Genomic DNA, 22588 nt, shown 5'->3' with positions numbered 1-22588 from the left:
TCAATACCGCTCGCACCATAAAGTGGATGACCCCCCTTCTTCTTCCTGTTTTTAAGATAGATGTCCTTGGAGTACCCAAGCTTAGAGCAACGACCACAATACATTGGCAACCTCTTGAAAATCACCTTCTGGTAAAACCCATCTCCACCATACTCAATCCATACCTTTGACGGAAGCAATGCCTGAAGATCAACCTCAATACACACCTGCGCAGCCACAGTGCGCGTGCAGTTAGCAGTAGCACTGTTCACCTTCAACACCCTTCCAAGCGCCCCAGCAATCGAGATCAGGTAGTTCCCTTGGTAAAAGTTGATTGGCAGACCTGGCAATGAAACCCAAATTGGCGCAAGGGGTGATTCCCAACCCAAAGTAAAATCCGAGGTCCACTTCATAAATCTCAAAGGAAAGCCCTGGATATGAACATGTTCCTTCAACCACACCTTCACGAAATCCGACTGAAGAGCAAACCGAAGGAGCAGATGCCTAGGGTTGAGCATCGTGACGATGATGTCCCCCTGGTGGAAGAGGGATTTCTTCAAAAACTCCTTAACCACGAACAGCGATGGCCTTCCAAAGCTGCACTTGGCGATTAAAGCCGACGAAAAAGCACATTCTGAGATATGAACCTCTTCCTTGGAGAAGAAGATTGCAGGGTCCTCAAAAAAGGACGAGGGTTTTTTTAATTCCACCTCCACTGGTGGGGCAGCAAGAGAACGAGAGACTGCCTCCACAAAAGACAATGGTAGGGCCCCAGCAGGAGTAGATCCATGCCTAGGATCAGGTGCCCGGCCCTCCTGAGAAGGAGGAGTCGCCATACTTAGAAACCCACGAGAAAAGACTAACCTACGCCTCCAGAGCTAATCACTGCTAACTTGCGCCTCCAGAGCGAAATAACCCCAACTTGAGGGCATGGCCTCTTATGTAGGGCTGTTGTACGACCGGTTATGATGTATGGGACAGAATGCTGGGCAGTTAAGAAGTGTCATATTGATGAGTTTTATGTAGCAAAGCTGAGGATGTTGAGATGGATGTGTGGAAAAACAAGGAAGGATAAAGTATGGAATGAATGTATTAGAGCAAACGTGGGAGTCGCCCCCGATCAGTGACAAGCTCTGAGAGAGTCGTTTAAGGTGGTATGGTCATATTTAACGGAGGCCTAAGGACGCCCTAGTAAGGAGGAGTGATATGATCCCGATTGAAGGAGCTAAAAGAGTTAGGTGCAGGACAAAAATGACCATAGGAGAAGTGGTGAGGAAGGACATGCATAGCCTAGGTCTTGTACCAAGTATGACTTCGGATAGGGCCTATTGGAGGGCAAGGATCCATGTTGCAGACCCCACTTAGCTGAGATTCTCCTATCGTGCTGGGTCGGGCTTCTTCCCTCTTACTATCTTTCATCTTGCATCTTGCATATTACATATTGCATCCTTCTTTTTTTTTTTTTTTGATAGACTCAGTTTTCCTTTGTTGTGTTTGGATCCATGTAGCCGACCCCATCAAGTTGGGATAAGGCTGAGTTTGTTGCTGTTGTACCTTTTTACCCCTTTAGGGTTGTAACTACATTATAAATAAAGTGGATCTCTATCATTAATGACAAGTCACATCATTCCTCAATCTCTGATTCCGAACTTGGTATTAGAGCCCAAAACCCTTGAAAGTTTTTTCGTTCTTCCCACTTCTTCTCTACCACCGTTGCTGCCGTCCATTGGAGGCAACCGCCTCCTCATCTCGCATGGTAGATGGCACCTCAACCATGCACCTCTTGTTTTTCTTCATTGCGCCTCCCTCACCACCTGTATTCCACCAGTACGACCAGTTTTTGGTTGCCTCTTGCCACGCCGCACTTTGTTTGCTGCGCCTCTCTCTGCTGCGTCCTTCCCAACGTGAGTAGCGACACCCCCCATCGCCTCTCTCAGTGCTGCTGCCGCGACTTCTCTCCGCTGGCCTTATCGTCGATGCTGCCGCAACCTTCAATCGCTGCGCTACTACTATTTGCCGGCCTCCCTTGCCTGTGTCACCACGCCTCCATTCCCCGGATCCTATTGCCATTGCTTTCATGACCCTAGTCGCCGCGACTCTAGTCGCCATGCCTCTCTTGCCGGCCTCCCTTGTTACTCCTCTCATGGCTTGCTTCTCTTGCTTGCTCTTTCCAGTTGTAGAGTGATACTGCCACCTTTCTGTTACAATGACTGATGAAACTGCTAGTGCTACCTCCACTGGCACCACTGAGGTGCACCCACTTGGACGGTCAAGCAACTCTGGACGTCACACTCTCCAAACTGGCCCCATCAAGCTCAGTGGTCAGATCATCTGGTCCCATGCATGTCTTCTCATACTCCGGGGACACAATTACTCTGGCCTCATTACGAGAGACACCCCAAAGCCGACAGATCCTATTGCAGCCACCACATGGTCGTCTAATGATGTGTTGGTAATGTCTTTTGTGCTCAACTCTATGGAGCCATTTGTCAGTCCCAACTTCGTTCTCTTTAACTCTACCAAGGAACTGTAGGATGCAGCTCGACAGATCTGCTCACAGGCAGGGAATTATGCTCAAATGTATGAGATATGACAACGGGTTCTTAGTACCACTCAAAAGGAGCTCTCTCTCACTGCCTACTATTCTGCCCTGACCACTCTTTGGGAGCAATTAGATTTTTATCATCCTGTTCCTGATGCACCTTGATGATGCTGGTACTGTTAACAGAACAGAATTTTAATGATTGCTTGAATGGTTAATTAGACCAAGCAAGCCATATATTTATAATATCAGAATTACATCTTAAAGGACAGAATTGTCCCTACTCTAGCTGACGGCAGTACATAAAACATAAAAAATATAAGCCCAAAAGGAACCAGAATACCCTCACGGTATTATGGTGTACATTATTTAACACTCCCCCTCAAGTTGGAACAAATATGTCAAAAATGCCCAACTCGACTAAAACAGGATGAAACAACTTTCCAGATAGTCCCTTGGTGAAAATATCTACAAGCTGATCAGCGGACTTTACAAATGGAACACAAATCAATCCTTCTTCCAACTCCTTGATGAAATGCCTATTCACCTCAACATGCTTGGTACGATCATGCTGTACTCGATTATGTGCAATGCTGATTGCTGCCTTGTTGTCACAGTGCAACATCGTAGGGAGACGAACAGGAACACAAAGGTCTTGTAGCAATCCCTTTAGCCATAGTGACTCACAAATACCTTGTGCCATAGAATGAAACTATGCTTCAGCACTTGAGGAGTATGGTCTATGGCCTTATAAAAGCAATAAAATTCGTGGAGCTCTCAACTATCCACTTTTGAAAATTAATTCTAAGCTTTTGCTTGCTGCAACTTGTCTTCTTCCTGGAAGATTGTCTTATGTCTGATCAAGGCTGGAGGGATTAGTGTCTGATCCAATCGACACTACGGTGTGAAGCCCGAGTGGTTTGTTGAAGTTCTTCATCCAAGGTTCTATTCAAAGACTTGATTTTTATTCAATTTCTTCAATCAAACAAGCTGCTGCCAGGGTGAATCTGCAACAACAGTGAGTTTAAACCATTCCCAACCCCCATCATCTCCTAATCCTGATGCAGGACAGACCCTAGAAGCTAAGGTATCCCGCAATAGGACAGGACCACAGGTTACTACACCCTAATATGGACTTGAAAGTTGAAACAAGGGATGGAGTTTGCACAACGCCACATTCAGCATTAGAAATAAAAAAAACAGAATTTACTAATAGCAATTATCACCATAAATGAAATGAATAAACACCATAGACTTTTGGAAATAATTCTAGCAACAAGTATGGTTAGTTCCACAAAGCTAGGTAAGAAGATTCAAGGCATTGCATTCAACGAAACATTAGGCATGCATGACAGTCCACAGAGATTGATAAGCCACTAATTAGAAACATTAAGAATATAAACCAATGTGAAGACAATGCAAAATTAACTCAAAAAATAGGTATTGTTGGGGCTGAAAAGGGTGGGAAAAGCATGCAAACACAATTATAAAAATTCTATTTTAAGGTTAAAAGAAGGGATAGTTGTAGAAGATGGTTTAGGGTTAAGTTTTTCAAGATAAAATCTGGGAATGGGGTTGGGATGGTTAGGGACAGGTTTAGGAAGGGGGAACAAAGAGTTTCGGCTGGCAGAGAAGGAGGGGAATGGTGATAATGGGGGCTGGAATGCCTCAGCCACAAGGGGACAGAGGGGAAAAAGGCTGCAGCAGTTGGGGAATGGGGAACGGACTCACGACATCATGGGAGGGGAGGGGAAAAAGGGAATCTCGACAGCAAGGGGGAGGGGGAAAAGAGATCCACGACAGCAGGGAATGGGAAGGGAAGGGTTCACGCCAGCAGGGAAAGACAAAAAAAGAAGAGAAAGGAGAGATGACGGGGAGGGAAGATAAACAAAGATGGAGAGAGAAGAGAGACCAGTACCTTGAGGGCGAAGGAAAATCATAGCAAGGGGGGGGGGGGAAGAAAGCTTTCATGCATCAACCTTTTTCTTCATTCTTCATTTATTCGTGTTAGCATTATTAGGAGTTCTTTTTTCTTTAGTTCAAGCTTAATCTTCTTTCTTTACTTATTTGTATAATCCAGCTTGAGGGGGAGTGTTGAGAAGTACTGTTCACATGACACTGTTCACGTGAACAGTGATTTGGTTGATATGTGTATCTTCTATTTTCCTAGTCCTAGTTGGAGTCCTAGTTTCTAATTATGTCAAGTCCTAATTCTACTGTGAGTTGTTAGTCTTAGTTTCAGTTTGAGTTGTTTAGTTCTAGTTCTTTTCCTATTGTAACTTGGAATCCTATCATGATTAGGAATTCCTAATCTGATTAGGAGTTCCCCTTTCTATTTGTAATTTCCCCTCTATTATAAATAGAGGGGCTTTCCTATCAATAAAAAAGAACAAGTTATTATTCTCTCATTCTCTCTTTTTTCTCTTCTCTCAAGTTACTGGTTACAGGTCCTAGGTTTTCTACATGGTATCAGAGCTGTTGTAACCAGTGATTGATTCTCTCCAAGATTTGCAGTTTTGAGAGTCGTTTCAAGGTTCTCCGATTTATGGAGAAACCCTAGTTCATAGAAAGAAGAGAAGAACTAGGGTTTCCTGCTTGTTTCATCCTTTTAATTTTATTTATTTGGAAATCGTGTGGTTATACATTGAAGGCTTGCGGTTTCCAGTTCTGGAAAATTTTCTGCAGTTATGTTTCTGTTTTTTCCATTCAATGAAGGTTGGAGATAGACAGTTGCTACCTTGAAGGGTTTCTCTGATTTGATGTCGCTAGTAGAATGGGTTCCACCTGATTTCCACCTGCATGTTGAATTATTTCCGCTGTACGACTACCGGAGGAAGAAGACTATATACTGCTTCACCGTGCCTTTTTTGTCTTCCCGTCTCTCGATTATGAGAAGAGGGTTTCTACTGCCTCTGCTGGTTTTCTTCCATTGAATCGAAGGTCTCACTTAATCGAATGGGGACTATGTGTGCTATCTAGTTGTTGAGAGGGAGTCGATGGCCATTGCCGAAAACTTCCTTCCCTCCTGCAACTTTGTGCGGTTGTTCTCTCCCAAAGGGCGACTGAAACTCTAGAATCTTAGCTCCTGTTGATGCTCCTACAGTGAGAATCGAAACCAAATCAGGTCTGGTTCTCAGATTATCGCCCCAACTTGTTTCAGCCACACTTTGTCGGCATAATACCTAAAATCAGGGACTGTCCTTGGGTGATCTTGAGAGGCCTACGTGTTACAAAGCCTTGCCTGAAATTTAGGATCAAACAGATCAAAGGTGAGGAAATTTTCTTCTTTGAAGTCAAGTCTGGTTTCGTTTCTGGTTTCGGATGTGGCCAAAGGTTGAAGGTGACTATGCTTCCTTCTCTCACCGTAGAAGAGGCCTGAAGATTACGAAGTATTACCCAATATTTCAGGTTGAAAAAGCCCTATTTGTTGCGATATTCCCTTCGAACCAGGTATGGTTCCGTGACTTTCTCCACCTTTGTTTGTGTCGTGAGGTTGAAGAAGACCTTCTGCCCACGATATCTCTTCATCTTAGTTAGCTTTATTTTGGATTTCCATTAATACCCCTTTGTTTCACGTGAAGACAACTACTCCAATAGTATCCTATGTCATCATTACTTTATTTAGTTTCATATATTACCCCTCCTTTCTCTCTTTATTCCACTTAAGCCATTCTCCAAATTTTCATGTCATCATGTGCCATCATTACCTTATTTGAGTTTCCAGCGTTGCCCTTACTTTGTGAATTTATTTACTCCTTGACCCTATGGCCTTCTTTGTTTCTTTCAAAGGAATCTTATTCTGTTCACCATATTTACCAGAATGCCATCCCTTTTTCAACTTTGTGTTATTTACAGTTCTACCATTCCCCTATTTAACTACCCAATTGACCCTTGAAAATTCTGGTTTATTACCAGTTTACCCTTTGACTTGGATTGTATTTAAAAGTGGATTTCCACCAAATTACAGCCATGCCATCCTTTTGTTCCAACACCATTCCCTTTCAATATTTCTAATTCCCTACATATCCCATACCTTTGGTATTTACCCATACCACCTTTGGAACCTTCTGGTAAATTACAATTTTGCCATTCCTTCATTTTTTAAATTACCCATAGCACTTTTAGAAAATTCTGGAATATTATGTTTTTGCCCTATCTTTTACATTATCTCTGTTATGTCCACGTGTACTACACATGAAGGGGGGATTATGTACAGTACACCTGCAGACATTGTAGAAGCAGAATTTGCAGGAATACTTGGTGCAAAGCATAGAAGATCAGAGTTTTCACCATTGCCAATGGGTATCTACTTTGTTATTGGGTTGAGTTTGCCGTAAGGGGGAGATTGAAGTATTGAAATATTGAAGATATTTGGTTGTTGCCTATTTGAGGACTTTCGATTGGGTTGATACAGTTTTTTTCCGCTGCCTGATTCAGTTTGTTTTCGCTACTTGCTGCTCTAGTTATTTCATTTCAAGATTCTAAGTCACTATAACAATCTGCAATTCATCACTGGATAGCTATTGAAGATCGTTGAAAGCTGCCTTTTTTGGAAGACATTCCAGTCTCGATTTGCTGATCATGTCTGTCCAAGTTTTGAAGATCTATTTTTTCAAGTTCTTGAAGGTTTATTTGGGAGCTGCATTCATATGTCAAGCTGGATTCTACTACAACTTAGTTTTTTTCATTTTGTTCAAGTTAGGCATTAGTACCTTGTATGCGCCAACTTGAGGGGGAGTGTTAGCATTATTAGGAGTTCTTTTTTCTTTAGTTCAAGCTTAATCTTCTTTCTTTACTTATTTGTATAATCCAGCTTGAGGGGGAGTGTTGAGAAGTACTGTTCACATGCCACTGTTCACGTGAACAGTGATTTGGTTGATATGTGTATCTTCTATTTTCCTAGTCCTAGTTGGAGTCCTAGTTTCTAATTATGTCAAGTCCTAATTCTACTGTGAGTTGTTAGTCTTAGTTTCAGTTTGAGTTGTTTAGTTCTAGTTCTTTTCCTATTGTAACTTGGAATCCTATCATGATTAGGAATTCCTAATCTGATTAGGAGTTCCCCTTTCTATTTGTAATTTCCCCTCTATTATAAATAGAGGGGCTTTCCTATCAATAAAAAAGAACAAGTTATTATTCTCTCATTCTCTCTTTTTTCTCTTCTCTCAAGTTACTGGTTACAGGTCCTAGGTTTTCTACATGGTATCAGAGCTGTTGTAACCAGTGATTGATTCTCTCCAAGATTTGCAGTTTTGAGAGTCGTTTCAAGGTTCTCCGATTTATGGAGAAACCCTAGTTCATAGAAAGAAGAGAAGAACTAGGGTTTCCTGCTTGTTTCATCCTTTTAATTTTATTTATTTGGAAATCGTGTGGTTATACATTGAAGGCTTGCGGTTTCCAGTTCTGGAAAATTTTCTGCAGTTATGTTTCTATTTTTTCCATTCAATGAAGGTTGGAGATAGACAGTTGCTACCTTGAAGGGTTTCTCTGATTTGATGTCGCTAGTAGAATGGGTTCCACCTGATTTCCACCTGCATGTTGAATTATTTCCGCTGTATACTACGGAGGAAGAAGACTATATACTGCTTCACCGTGCCTTTTTGTCTTCCCGTCTCTCGATTATGAGAAGAGGGTTTCTACCGCCTCTGCTGGTTTTCTTCCATTGAATCGAAGGTCTCACTTAATCGAATGGGGACTATGTGTGCTATCTAGTTGTTGAGAGGGAGTCGATGGCCATTGCCGAAAACTTCCTTCCCTCCTGCAACTTTGTGCGGTTGTTCTCTCCCAAAGGGCGACTGAAACTCTAGAATCTTAGCTCCTGTTGATGCTCCTACAGTGAGAATCGAAACCAAATCAGGTCTGGTTCTCAGATTATCGCCCCAACTTGTTTCAGCCACACTTTGTCGGCATAATACCTAAAATCAGGGACTGTCCTTGGGTGATCTTGAGAGGCCTACGTGTTACAAAGCCTTGCCTGAAATTTAGGATCAAACAGATCAAAGGTGAGGAAATTTTCTTCTTTGAAGTCAAGTCTGGTTTCGTTTCTGGTTTCGGATGTGGCCAAAGGTTGAAGGTGACTATGCTTCCTTCTCTCACCGTAGAAGAGGCCTGAAGATTACGAAGTATTACCCAATATTTCAGGTTGAAAAAGCCCTATTTGTTGCGATATTCCCTTCGAACCAGGTATGGTTCCGTGACTTTCTCCACCTTTGTTTGTGTCGTGAGGTTGAAGAAGACCTTCTGCCCACGATATCTCTTCATCTTAGTTAGCTTTATTTTGGATTTCCATTAATACCCCTTTGTTTCACGTGAAGACAACTACTCCAATAGTATCCTATGTCATCATTACTTTATTTAGTTTCATATATTACCCCTCCTTTCTCTCTTTATTCCACTTAAGCCATTCTCCAAATTTTCATGTCATCATGTGCCATCATTACCTTATTTGAGTTTCCAGCGTTGCCCTTACTTTGTGAATTTATTTACTCCTTGACCCTATGGCCTTCTTTGTTTCTTTCAAAGGAATCTTATTCTGTTCACCATATTTACCAGAATGCCATCCCTTTTTCAACTTTGTGTTATTTACAGTTCTACCATTCCCCTATTTAACTACCCAATTGACCCTTGAAAATTCTGGTTTATTACCAGTTTACCCTTTGACTTGGATTGTATTTAAAAGTGGATTTCCACCAAATTACAGCCATGCCATCCTTTTGTTCCAACACCGTTCCCTTTCAATATTTCTAATTCCCTACATATCCCATACCTTTGGTATTTACCCATACCACCTTTGGAACCTTCTGGTAAATTACAATTTTGCCATTCCTTCATTTTTTAAATTACCCATAGCACTTTTAGAAAATTCTGGAATATTATGTTTTTGCCCTATCTTTTACATTATCTCTGTTATGTCCACGTGTACTACACATGAAGGGGGGGATTATGTACAGTACACCTGCAGACATTGTAGAAGCAGAATTTGCAGGAATACTTGGTGCAAAGCATAGAAGATCAGAGTTTTCACCATTGCCAATGGGTATCTACTTTGTTATTGGGTTGAGTTTGCCGTAAGGGGGAGATTGAAGTATTGAAATATTGAAGATATTTGGTTGTTGCCTATTTGAGGACTTTCGATTGGGTTGATACAGTTTTTTTCCGCTGCCTGATTCAGTTTGTTTTCGCTACTTGCTGCTCTAGTTATTTCATTTCAAGATTCTAAGTCACTATAACAATCTGCAATTCATCACTGGATAGCTATTGAAGATCGTTGAAAGCTGCCTTTTTTGGAAGACATTCCAGTCTCGATTTGCTGATCATGTCTGTCCAAGTTTTGAAGATCTATTTTTTCAAGTTCTTGAAGGTTTATTTGGGAGCTGCATTCATATGTCAAGCTGGATTCTACTACAACTTAGTTTTTTTCATTTTGTTCAAGTTAGGCATTAGTATCTTGTATGCGCCAACTTGAGGGGGAGTGTTAGCATTATTAGGAGTTCTTTTTTCTTTAGTTCAAGCTTAATCTTCTTTCTTTACTTATTTGTATAATCCAGCTTGAGGGGGAGTGTTGAGAAGTACTGTTCACATGCCACTGTTTACGTGAACAGTGATTTGGTTGATATGTGTATCTTCTATTTTCCTAGTCCTAGTTGGAGTCCTAGTTTCTAATTATGTCAAGTCCTAATTCTACTGTGAGTTGTTAGTCTTAGTTTCAGTTTGAGTTGTTTAGTTCTAGTTCTTTTCCTATTGTAACTTGGAATCCTATCATGATTAGGAATTCCTAATCTGATTAGGAGTTCCCCTTTCTATTTGTAATTTCCCCTCTATTATAAATAGAGGGGCTTTCCTATCAATAAAAAAGAACAAGTTATTATTCTCTCATTCTCTCTTTTTTCTCTTCTCTCAAGTTACTGGTTACAGGTCCTAGGTTTTCTACAATTTGTTAAACCAAAAAGTGACTGAATACAATCCTAAATAGAAAACAAAAAAAATGCATATCCCTAAAATACCCTTACCCTAGTTAAAACAAAAGGAATTACCCAAATACCCTCACTTAAGTTACAAGGCTGAAACTTAAGTGCAAAATTAAACAAATATAAAATACTAAAATATCCTTCACTTGTATGAAAATCACAAAAATAACCCTAGGTGCCTAAACAGCCTCGTGCTAGCCTGTAGCCTCTGAAATCATCATCGAACCATAGCAACTGCCTCCGTGGAAGTAGTCTCCTGTGCCTCTGGTAATGGTGCACAAAGGGCCTCTGGTGATGGTGTGGCATGATGTCCCCATCAAACCCTCTACAGCCCCAGCCCTAACTTTCCCCCTTTTTGTATTTGAATTTTCCAAGACCTAGAAGTTCCACAGACCAAACCAGCCATCAGAACCACTCCAAAACCAGATTGAGTTCCCCATTCCTAGCAAGGAACACACGATCCAAACCTCTGCCCAAGATTCTCCTCCTAAACCGTAGATTCCATCAGTATTCTCTTCCCAAAAACCCAGAAACTGAACCCTAAAGCTTGCACCGATTCTGGTTAACTATCGTAGACCCATTAAAACTTAACAGGACTTTCACTGATAGACTCCCCTACGTCAACTTGACATAACCCACACATCAAACCCTAAACCTAATTTCACAATTTTCACCTATTTTGACCTAGCCAAATTACCCAGTTCATAGCAGATCCTGGTTATTGGCTTCTAGTTGGTGTCCTACCAATCTATAACTACATTAAGGCTTGCCACAGAATTTTTCTGCAGCAGCCTCTGTTGAAAATGAAGAAGAACAGGAAATAAGAGGAGGAAGAAAAAGATGGTGGCAGCAGTAGCAGCTGCCACTGTTCATGCCAGCGGAAGAGGAGAGGGAGAAGGAGAGAAAGGAGAAGAAAGGGAGGCTGAAGAGGGATGGGAGACACATGGTATGCATCAAATTCTTTGATGGCTTCTTTCCGGCATCGTGTTGTTTGCCACCAAAGGGGAGGGAGGAAGAAGACGGTCCATTTTGCTATTTTTCCTTTTTAACATAATGTTAGTTTTCACAATCTATTTTATATATCAATCCTTTAATATTTGTGAGTAAAACAACTAAAATTTTTATACATAAATGACCTTCTGTGCACTTAAAATTAATAGAAAGAAACTTTGATGTTTACACCCTAACCCCCCTCTTTTTATATAAGAGCTTAGTCGCATAGGTGCCACCAATGCGCCAAGGCACATGGCTACTGCTTAGGTTCGCCTTGCTGCCATGAGAACTATAGTTCTAAAACTCGTCAAGATCTCGGAAAACTTGAGAATCTCGAGCTGCTCGAGATGAGATCTCTTAGTAAATCTCAAATTGACATTGTTTCGAGAAGCTCGACCGAAATTTCGAAGAGAACTCGAAAGTCTCGTAGTTTTGGACCTAGAGAAGGAAGAAAAAGCTTGGATCTTGATATTTTTTCCCACATCATCACTCAATACTACTAGGGGTTGCCACATCACTACGAAGATAACTGGAACACCAGAGGCCAATGCACAACCTCATGGTGTCAAAATTAAGGGTTCGATGTTTACTGCCAATTATGTCTCATAGCACTCAAACAATGTGTAGAATAGGAAATATTACATTAAGGATCCAAAGTTTACTGCCAATCAAGGGTGCAAATCCGAACCACCAAATTGGGTGGTTTTTTTTTTACAATTTTGAAGATTGAAATATGTTTATTAAGCCTAAAATAAGCTTCCTTTAAAGTTTTGGAGCCAACTATGGCCATTTGCCCACCAAAACATCATATTGGAAAAAAAAATTTACAATAACTCGCCAAGATCTCGGTTGTCTCGTCTCGACCTGGTTGAGACATTGAGTCGAGACGAGTTTTTGAACCTTGATGAGAACTATGGCTGGAGTTCTGAATGGAGATTAATGTACAGAACATATTATGAAGTGGAATGAGGTCTCTATAGAATAGGACAGATTCATCAGAGTAATATATAGCTGTCCCTGGTGCATTGCCATGCAGTGTTCACAGGGTGATTGGTTTATACCATTGGCTAGGCTGTAAGATTGCTTTGGTTGTTGTGATATCATACACGTAAATTATCTTTTTCAATCTCATGATGATGCTTTTATTCGAAACACAATTAATACAGTTTCCCTTCATGCTCAGGCCCAGCCCCGGAGATCACGTAGTCCTTTGCCTTTTGTCCAGCCTGCATCTTGTTCCGTAATTTTTGGCCCTGATGCAGTGTTTGTTTTGCTGAGGAAGGCATATAAAGATTATCATCTGGGAACCGTCTGCCGTGTGGTATGTGTTTGTTGTTCAGTCATTGTTTTTGCTACAGTGTTGATTACTGGCCTGTTTGATTTTCAAATTCTTTTGTATAAATTTCATGCTATGTTTCAGGCCTGTAGAGTTCTGCAGAAGCTCATAGGTCCCATTGCATTAGTAGAAGCCTCAACCCCATCAAGTGAATTGACATCTTCAGTTTCTGATGAGATACTAAAAACTGAAGGATCCAAGAGTGTTATTACTCTAACTTGTTTGGAGATGAATTCAAGATACCTGATGATAACTGGGACACCAATTACCTTAATCTGTTGGATATTGGGGCAGTGGAAGAAGGGATTTGACATGTTCTTTATGCTTGTGCATCACAGGTGGGTTATGGTTTTGCACTTTTGCACATGGAACTGTTGTCTGCATTTCTCAAATGACTCTATTTTACAGTTTATTCAAAAGAATAAAGAAGCTCTTATATGATTCCACAGCTTTCATGGCCGTTGGCCAGCCATGGTAAGCTGCCTTGGACCATAGGCATGCTTTGGCATGGCCAAGGAGCCCAAGGCAATTGAGTGCAATATTTAGGTCAAACTATAGATCATAAAAGGTGGGGGGGGAGTGAGATTCTAGAAACATAAAAGGGTAGAAATGAGACAACTGAAACTTATAGCATCCCGAGGGAAAGATCATCTGGTTGTGAGTCTGGCACCTTGGCACAGAAGGCAACTGGTTGCCTTGAACCTCCAGAGGCACTTTGTTGCCTAGGCTATGCCTTGACAATTGTACAATAATGTTGGCATGTAAACTTTTGTCAATGTTTTAGAACATTAGGGTGTGAGGACATCCTGACTCGGGACTTAATTCCGTCTCATAAATGCTTTTAATATATAGGTTGAACTCATGACCTCTTATTGGTGAGGTGTTGGTCTTCGCCAACTGAGCTACTTCCTTGCGGTTCAATGCTTTTAATATTATTAACTAAAAGGGAAAAAATTCTCTGAGCCGTTGGGGTAGGGTACACTAGCACCTCTGTGTCTATTTCTCTCCTCGTCATGTGAAATGACCTTGCTGCTTTCATATGTATGATTTTGTTTTATTGCTCTTCATTGGTGCGTTCCTCTATGCTGCTTGCTCAGAGAACCCTGTCCCTAACTAAAAACAGTGTCGTAGAAAGCTCTGAAAGTAATGGAAGTTTGAAAAAGATGCATACACATGTAAAGGAATAGCCACAAAAAATGAAAATCTACTCTATATATACAAAAGGTGTAGGAATTACAGATTCTGGTTTCAAAAGCAGTCACAATAGGTCATGAAAATTTAATAACAGTTACCTGTAAAACACTTCAATATCTGCTAAAGAACGATAATGTGAACTGGACTATCAAGGGAGTGAGAACCTGCTACATATGTTAAGGATAATAATTGAAATCTTGTTTTAACCATATTTTAAAAAATTTAAAATATATATTTATTTTTTATAAATATTTTATCGGTTGGAAGAAGAAGATACTTACAAAGCCAAAACAGCTTCAAGCACAGACAACCCCAACAACAGCAGGTATTACAATAAAGGAAGAAAATAGATACTATAGAAATAGCAAAGAATGCCTTGATACCCTTGCAGCCCTAAAATCACCCTCCTTAAATATTTATTGCCTGTCTTATGCTTCGATGAAAATGGTTACTGAAATCTTATTCTGAAGAAATTTTAAAATAAAAAAGTTTATATTTATAATATGATGATCTGATGAAATCCAGTTTTAGATTAATGTGTGAGGAGCATGGACTCCCATGCCAAACAGGTGTTCATGGTATGAGGTGTGCAGGTAAGATATCTATCATGCTTTGAAGACTTGGGCCTTTAAGGTAGAATCTTGGGGTGTGTTCCCTCATTCATGCCCCTTAATGAGCCTGTAGTTATAATAAACCTTGCATGTGTTTTTTAACCTTGATTTCAATTTGCTGGACTCATTTCTATGTTAACTTCAACCCCTCCCCCCTCGCCAAAAAAAATTTGCAGTCTCTGTTATGTGCCAAGTTGGCTGAGAGTAGTTCCAACTTGTGGTCTGCACTGCCTCTGGTGCAAGCACTTCTACCAGGTACTGTACATTTTCACCACTTCATTCATTTTTTTGTTCGCATTTTTTAGTTTGCTTTCCTGAAATTACTTTGGAAAAAAAATTATTGGAATGTTGAACATTTCCTTGTGCGTTATATTTGCGACATCTCAGGAAATATAAAGAAAACAAGGAAATAATCACTTTCAAAACATGTTGAATTATATATATATATAAAGTTAACTGGATCAGAATTAGAGTTGAATGCTTGGATGATCAAATACTGACCCAAGCCTTTGTAGACAGAAGTGCCCATAATATAGCCAATTCTAATATAGAGTGGCTGTACATGATAGAAAATATAATAAAACACTGAAAAAGTCCAGAATACCCCCACACTATTCTGTCCCATACAATCCAACACTCCCCCTCAAGTTGGCGCATATGTATCATGCATGCCCAAATTGACTAAAATAGGATGGAACACTTTGCCACTCAACCCCTTAGTGAACACATCAGCTAACTGATTAGTAGACTGCACAAAGTGAACACAGATGAGTCCGGCTTCAAGTTTCTCCTTTATAAAATGTGTGTCAACCTCCACATGTTTAGTACGATCATGCTGGACAGGATTATGAGCGATGCTAATGGCAGCCTTATTATTACAATATAGTATCATGGGAAGATGGACAACAACACCAACATCCAGCAACAATCCTCTAAGCCATAACAGTTCACAGATTCCTTGTGCCATGGCACGAAACTCTACTTCAGCACTGGATCTTGCCACAACATTCTGCTTCTTGCTACGCCACGTGACAAGATTCCCACCCACAAAAGAGCAATATCCAGAGATTGATTTTCTGTTGGTAGAGCCAACCCAATCAGCATCAGTATAAGCTTCAACCTTCAGATGACCATTGGGGGATAAAAGTATTCCTTTTCCTGGAGCAGACTTCAAATAACGTAGGATGCGAAGTACTGCGTCCATATGAGAGGAATAAGGATCATGCATAAACTGACTTACCAAGCTTACGACAATAGCTATGTCTGGCCGTGCATGAGAGAGGTGGATTAGTTTACCAACCAACCGTAGAACCACTGATATCGACCTTTATCAACTGGTTTACCTTCTTTCTCCTTGAGTCTTGTTGTTGCTTCCATGTCACCCTAACAACCCACCCTAACAGCCCAGTCTCAGACAAAGATCTAGGATATATTTTCTTTGAGAAAGAAAGATGCCCTTTGAAGATTGAGCAACTTCTATCCCCATAAATTTTTTAGAGGTCCCAGATCCTTTATTTCGAACTCACGGCCAAGAAAGCGCTTCAGTTTGTTGATCTCATCACCATCATTACTTGTTACCATAATATCATCCACATAGACTATGGGAAGGGTGACCTTATCACCAACTCGTTTGATGAACAAGGTATGATCAGCATTGCTTTGCTTGTATCCCACAGAAATCATGGCCTTGTGATACCTGCCGAACCAAGCTCTAGGTGACTGCTTCAACCCATAGAGAGCACACTTCAATTTACAGACCTTGCCCCTGGTTTTGTAATTAGAAAAGCCTAGTGGGATGTCCATATATACCTCTTCCTTTAGCTTTCCATGGAGGAAGGCATTCTTCATATCTAGTTGTTGAAGATCCCATCCAAGATTAACATCACAAGATAATAACACTCTTACAGTGTTGAGTTTCGCCACTGGTGCCAACTCGGACCCTTGAAAAACCGAGTCGAGTCGAGATCTCGCCGAGTTGTTGCATTTTTTTTTTTCTCGACTCGAAGTCTCATCTCGGTGGGTTTTAGACCTAGTTTGGGTCTGAAACTTGGTATTCAGCCTATTTTAGGCCATTTAAATACAATGGCACTATCAGATTTTGCAAAAACTAAGTCCAAATAGGAGTTTCAATTAGTAGGAAAGCAGGACAGACACTTATGCTAGAAACCAGGACAGACACAGGACAAACACACTTATTTATGCGTAATATCATTTAAGTAAATGATATTGCATTTACTTAAGATATTATTCATAAATAAGCAAATACCCCCCTATTTGAATCCAATAAAAAATAGTTAAAAAATCAAATTCCAAAAGAAAAAAAAGTCAACCCCCTAGTTCAAGAACAAAAACTGGATTTTCGGCAGTAGGTGCAATTTTCAAACTTTCTAAGCTGACTAGATTTTGTGACATTGTGCCTGAATTAAGTTTGACGGTACATAACTCTTTCAATATAAATCAGATTTTAGCAATCTTGGACTTGTTGGAAAGCTTTGTTTTGAAAGAAAGCTTTCCAACAAGTCCAAGATTGCTAAAATCTGATTTATATTGAAAGAGTTATGTACCGTCAAACTTAATGATTCTTGCAATCTTTTCAAAATCGCTCAATGGAAATAATTTTTGGACATCAAAACAAATGAATATTTTACCGCACTTTTGGTTTTTAGCAATGTTTTACCATAATAAGATTTATGGAATTTTTAGATTTGAGAAAAACCCCAGCATTAGAAAGTTGAAAATTGCACCTACCACCGAAAATCCAGTTTTTGTTCTTGAACTGGGGGGTTGACTTTTTTTCCTTTTGGAATTTGATTTTTTAACTATTTTTATTGGATTCAAATGGGGGGGTATTTTCTTATTTATGAATAATATCTTAAGTAAATGAAATAGTGATATTAGGCATAAATAAGTGTCTGTCTTGGTTCCTGGCATAGATAGGTTTCTGTTTACAAAGAATTTCCAGCAAGATCTCGAGATCTGGCACTCATGTAAAGGACCTAGATGGGCATTTTCCTATGTCAAACCGAGAAACTTGGAGATCTCGCCGAGAAAATGCACTTTTAGAATGCGTATGTGATCTCGACTCGATATTTTGAAAAACCGAGAAACTCGGCGAGATCTCGAACCTTGCCTGTCAAATGGCCTTTCAAACCACGGGAACCAACAGCGAGTGAAACAGACCGCGACCAGATGAGGTAATTATTGCCATCGAATTTAACTGAGTTAGTTTGGAAGGTAGGGAAATCCTTTTCACGGTGCACAGAGGACCCTCCTTGTCCAGAAGAAATGACAGAAGTTTTGTCGTCAGACATGGCCGCAGAGAAGGGAAAAAATAATCACAAAGCTTCACTCAATGAAGCAGCACATAAAAAAAAATCCCCCAAAAAATAGGAGATTTAAGGCATAGATGAAGGCAAAGAGCCCTTGGTGGGATACACTCACCACCAAGGGAAGCTGAAAGAGGAAGGCAGGGAAGAGGACCCTTGCGGCTTAGGCTGTAGAGGTGGAAAAATGAAAAGGAGGGCGGAAAAAGGTCGGTGGGGAAAAAACGGAAGGAAAAAGTGGGGAGGGCTGGGCGGTGGTCTTGCGAAAAGAGAGAGAGACATGAGAGAAGAGAGAGAAGGCGGAAGGGATGGTGGAGATGGGAGGCGGAAGTGGTGGTGGTGGTGCTACGGTAGTGGTATTGCGGCGGCTGATTTTTTAGTCTCAACCATGACCAAAAAACCTAGATCGATTTTCCCTTGCTCTGGATACCATGATGAAATTTGGAGAATGGGAGAATGACTTATGTCAATGAGACATAGTCCAGCTTTATTTATAATAAAGATTAGAACAATCTAGAATGAGTACAAGACCAAATACCCCTATTGACAATTCTACCCTTGTACCCATATTACAACGAGGGGAATTATTTCGTCGGCTTCTATCCCTTCTCCATTGATCAATTTTTTCTAAAATTCTGGTTTTCCCAAAACCCGAAAAATATCGATCCTTGTGTTGTTGGTCTCTGTTGAAGTTGTTCTTCGGAAGGGTGCTTCCCCATACTTACAAGCCCACTCGATCTCAGTTTCAGCTCCATCCATACAGTTTCTTGGCACCATTCCCCCTATATCGATCTCACCAATACGTGTTGTAATATAGGTTCAGGGGTAATATTGTCCTTGTACCTATAGTGTCTAGGTTCATTATGGACATGTTAAATGTGTTAGGTGTGTTAGGTGTGGTAGGTGTGGTAGGTAAGGATTGAGTAAATCATTCCACATTTGTAATATTCTGAAGTTATAAATAAAGGCTTCGCCTCTGTCTCATAGACAAGCCAGATTCATGGATAGAAGGTATCAAAGCCAAAAATAATCCGGGAATATGGGACCTAAAATTATTTCTGTTTTTTTCTTTCTCTTCCTGTCGTGATCTACCGCTAGCAACACCACCGCCCTCCACCATTTTCCGTCAGCAGCAGCACCACCCTCCGCCAGCCTCCTACACTTCCGCCAGCCTCCGCCGACCCTCACACCCTTCCGCCACTCTCCCGCGACCTCTCTCTTCTTTCTTCCTTCTCGCGGGAGCTTTTCCCAGCCTTGCCGATCTATTTTTGCAGCCCTTGGTGGTGAGTTGACTCCCACCAAGGGCCTTTTTTCCTGCAGAATTTTAAGATCGATGCAGTAATTTTTCTGCAGCTTTTTATCAGGTTTATGCAGTAATTTTTCTGCAGATTTTTTTTTTTCGGTTATTGACAACTTATCTTCGATCAGCAACAATGCCTGACACTTCTGAGATTACATCAGCCTCTTCTGGCCTCGACGGCACGTCACAGTGTGATTTTGTTCCGTTTTCAGCCAGCCCTATTAAATTAAATGGGGCCAATTACCTGTTATGGTCTCGTTCTTGTTTGTTTGCTATCGGCTCCCGTGGTCTCTCAGGCTACATCACCGGAACCTCTGTCAGGCCTACTGAAACTGGAGCTGCGCAAGATAGGTGGTTGAATTTTAATTTTCTAGTTATGTCGTATCTGGTCAACTCCATGGACCAAGAGATTGCCGGATGCTACCTTTTACTTGATTCGGCTGTCAAGATCTGGAAGACAGCCCATGACACCTACTCTCAAGTGGGCAATGCTGCCCAGTGTTATGAACTTCGTCAGAAACTCCACTCCACCATGCGGTTAGAGCTAACCCTCTCTCAGTATTACAATAAAATGTGCACGATGTGGTAGCAGCTTGATTTTTTGGGGACCTTCACTGCCACTTGTGATGTTGACACCACTGCTTTCCGAAAGTGGGAAGATGGCTTACGAGTGTTTGATTTTTTGGCTGGTCTCAACATTGAATTTGATTAGATCCGGGGCCAATATTCTGAATCGTGATCCCCTACCAACTCTTGAGCAGGCCTATGCGATTCTTGCAGCCGAAGATACTCGCCAGACTACCATAATTACTCCTGTCACTCAGGAACGATCAACCCTACTTGCTGGTTCTCAGCCTACTTCTCGTGGTAATTCTTCCCGCAGTTTTGGTGTTATTAGTGATCTCCCTCCTATTAAATGTGATCACTGTGGGAAGGAATGGCATACCAAGGATCGTTGCTAGAAGCTTCATGATCGCCCTGCAGATACCCGTGGGCGTGGGAGGGGTGGCTCCAATTGATCCAATAATGCCCGGGCAAACCAGGCATCTACTGAGGAGCAGGCAACTACTGATCTGTCTCTTTCCCAAGTGGTTGAAGAACTTCAGCATCTCTGAACTATGATGACTTGGCTGGACACCTCTTCTTCCGGGCCTCCTTCTTTGGCTGCTTCTGCTGTTTCCTTGCCATCAAATTCCACTAGACCTAACTCTTCAGGTATTTAGTTTGGTAGGAATTGCACTTTGGTCATACCTGACTCTTGGGTTATTGACTCTGGTGCATCCGATCATATGACAGGTCTTCCTCCCTTTTCTTCAATTATTCTCCTTTATCTGGTCATAATAAAGTTCGGGTTGCTGATGGGTCTCTCTCGCCAATTTTTGGCAAGGGGTCTGTTCAGTGCACTCCTTCTCTTTGTCTTTCCTCTGTGTTGCATGTTCCTAAATTCTCTACTAATTTATTATCCATTAGTAGTTTAACTAGGGACTTAAACTACAAACTAATTTTTTTCTCAATCATTGTTTATTCTAGGACTTGGTAACGGGTCGTACGATTGCATGTGGTGAGGTGGTTGGTGGTTTATATGTGCTTGACAGTTCGCCGACAGCTTTGACTTCTCAGCCGTTCTCTTCTGCTTCTACATCTGCGTTACTGGAATTAAATAAGTGGCCCCGCCGTTTGGGGCACCCACCATTGCAAGTCTTATCTACTTTATTTCCTAGCTTATTTAAGCAATGTAATCCAAACAAGTTTTCATACGATGCTTGTACTTTAGCAAAGCAAACTCGGAATGTTTACCCTATTTATGACAAAAGAAGTATGACACCATTTGGATTAATTCATTCTGATGTGTGGGGACCAGCCCGATGTTTTTCTACTTCTGGTTTTATATGGTTTGTTACTTTTATTGATTGTTTTAGTCGCACCACATGGGTATATTTGATGCATAGGAAGAGTGATGTTTTTACTTGATTCCATCTGTTTCATAAGATAGTTCAAACACAATTTGATGCCAATGTGAAGATTTTACGGTCTAACAACGGCAAGGAATACATGGATGGCGCTTTTCGCACTTACTTGGACACTCATGGTATTATCCATCAGACATCTTGTGTTGATACTCTGGCTCAGAATGGTGTAGTTGAGCGTAAGAACAGACACTTGTTGGAGGTTGCTCGCTCACTTATGTTTGCCATGCATGTTCCCACACGTTTCTGGGGTGATGCTATTCTTACAGCTACATACCTGATCAACCGTCTTCCTTCCTCAGTCATCGATGGTCGCTGCCCATTGGAGGTATTATTGGGTTCATCTAATTTTGTTGTTGACCCCAAAATTTTTGGTTGTGTGGTGTTTGCCCGAAACCATCATATTCATGAGAAATTTTACCCCAAAGGTCTTCGGTGTGTCTTTCTAGGTTATTCTGCTACCCAGAAAGGGTACAAGTGTTACCACCCCCCTACAAGAAAAACATTTGTAACAATGGATGTTGTCTTACGAGAGTCTGAAGCTTATTTTGCACCACCGGTACCTCTTCAGGGGGAGATTCCAGATGATGAAGATGTACCTTTTATTGCTTCTCTAGATGTAAATATGCCCACTATAGAGGATGTGTCAATTGAATTGGAAGATGGGATTACCAGTCAAGAATAAGAGCAAGGACAACAGTATGAGCAACCTATAGTCCAGGGGGAGTCTAGAGAATCAAAGGAATTGAAGACATACTCACGTGGGACTCACTTCCCTTCTCATGGAACTGAGCACAAAGAAACCACCACCATTGCTCCCACACAATCAGCACCTGCTCCAAGTCTTTCTCCTCACTCTGGTAAGCCTATTCCTATACCTGATCCCAGTCTTGATCTTCCCATTGCTGTCCGGAAACCAAAGCGGAGCTGTAATCAGCATCCAATTTCCAATTTTGTTTCTTATAATTCTTTAACTCCCGCATTCCATGCCTTTGTTTCTTCGTTATCCTCTGTTTCCATTCCTAAAAACTGGTAAGAAGCAATAGCCGACCAGAAATGGAAGGAAGCAATGAGTGAAGAGATGCTTGCCCTGGAGAAAAACAAAGCTTGGGACTTTACAGTTCTTCCAACAGGAAAGAAACCCGTTGGCTGTAGATGAGTCTTTGTTGTGAAGCACAATTCAGACGGGTTAGTAGAGCGATACAAGGCGAGGTTGGTTGCACTGGAGTTCATAGAAACCCATGGAATCAATTACCAGGAAACCTTTGCTCCTGTGGCAAAAATGAGCACAGTTAGAGTCATCATCTCTTGTGCAGTAAGTCAAGGCTGGACTCTCCAACAGTTGGACGTCAAGAATGCTTTTCTACATGGAGAGCTAG

At 41.1% G+C, this 22588-nt stretch overlaps 2 protein-coding genes across 2 annotated transcripts in view; both read left to right on the top strand.

Annotated features, from left to right (window-relative positions):
* LOC122664429 overlaps positions 1-13292 on the top strand; it is a 49126-nt gene extending 35834 nt beyond the window's left edge. The window contains exons 3-5 of the mRNA XM_043860238.1: positions 12662-12799; positions 12899-13152; positions 13223-13292. Of these exons, the coding sequence (XP_043716173.1) occupies positions 12662-12799; positions 12899-13152; positions 13223-13292 (462 nt within the window). The remainder of the gene's footprint in view (positions 1-12661; positions 12800-12898; positions 13153-13222) is intronic.
* The window catches only part of LOC122665240, a 36063-nt gene continuing 26501 nt past the window's right edge, over positions 13027-22588 (top strand). Inside the window, exons 1-2 of the mRNA XM_043861331.1 lie at positions 13027-13152; positions 14796-14874. The gene's annotated coding sequence lies outside the window, so the exon portion shown is untranslated. The remainder of the gene's footprint in view (positions 13153-14795; positions 14875-22588) is intronic.

The sequence above is a fragment of the Telopea speciosissima genome, chromosome 6, assembly GCF_018873765.1.
Source record: "Telopea speciosissima isolate NSW1024214 ecotype Mountain lineage chromosome 6, Tspe_v1, whole genome shotgun sequence".
Lineage (NCBI taxonomy): Eukaryota > Viridiplantae > Streptophyta > Magnoliopsida > Proteales > Proteaceae > Telopea > Telopea speciosissima.
Note: the sequence above shows the minus strand (reverse complement) of the source record. Positions and strands in the feature narration are given on the sequence as shown.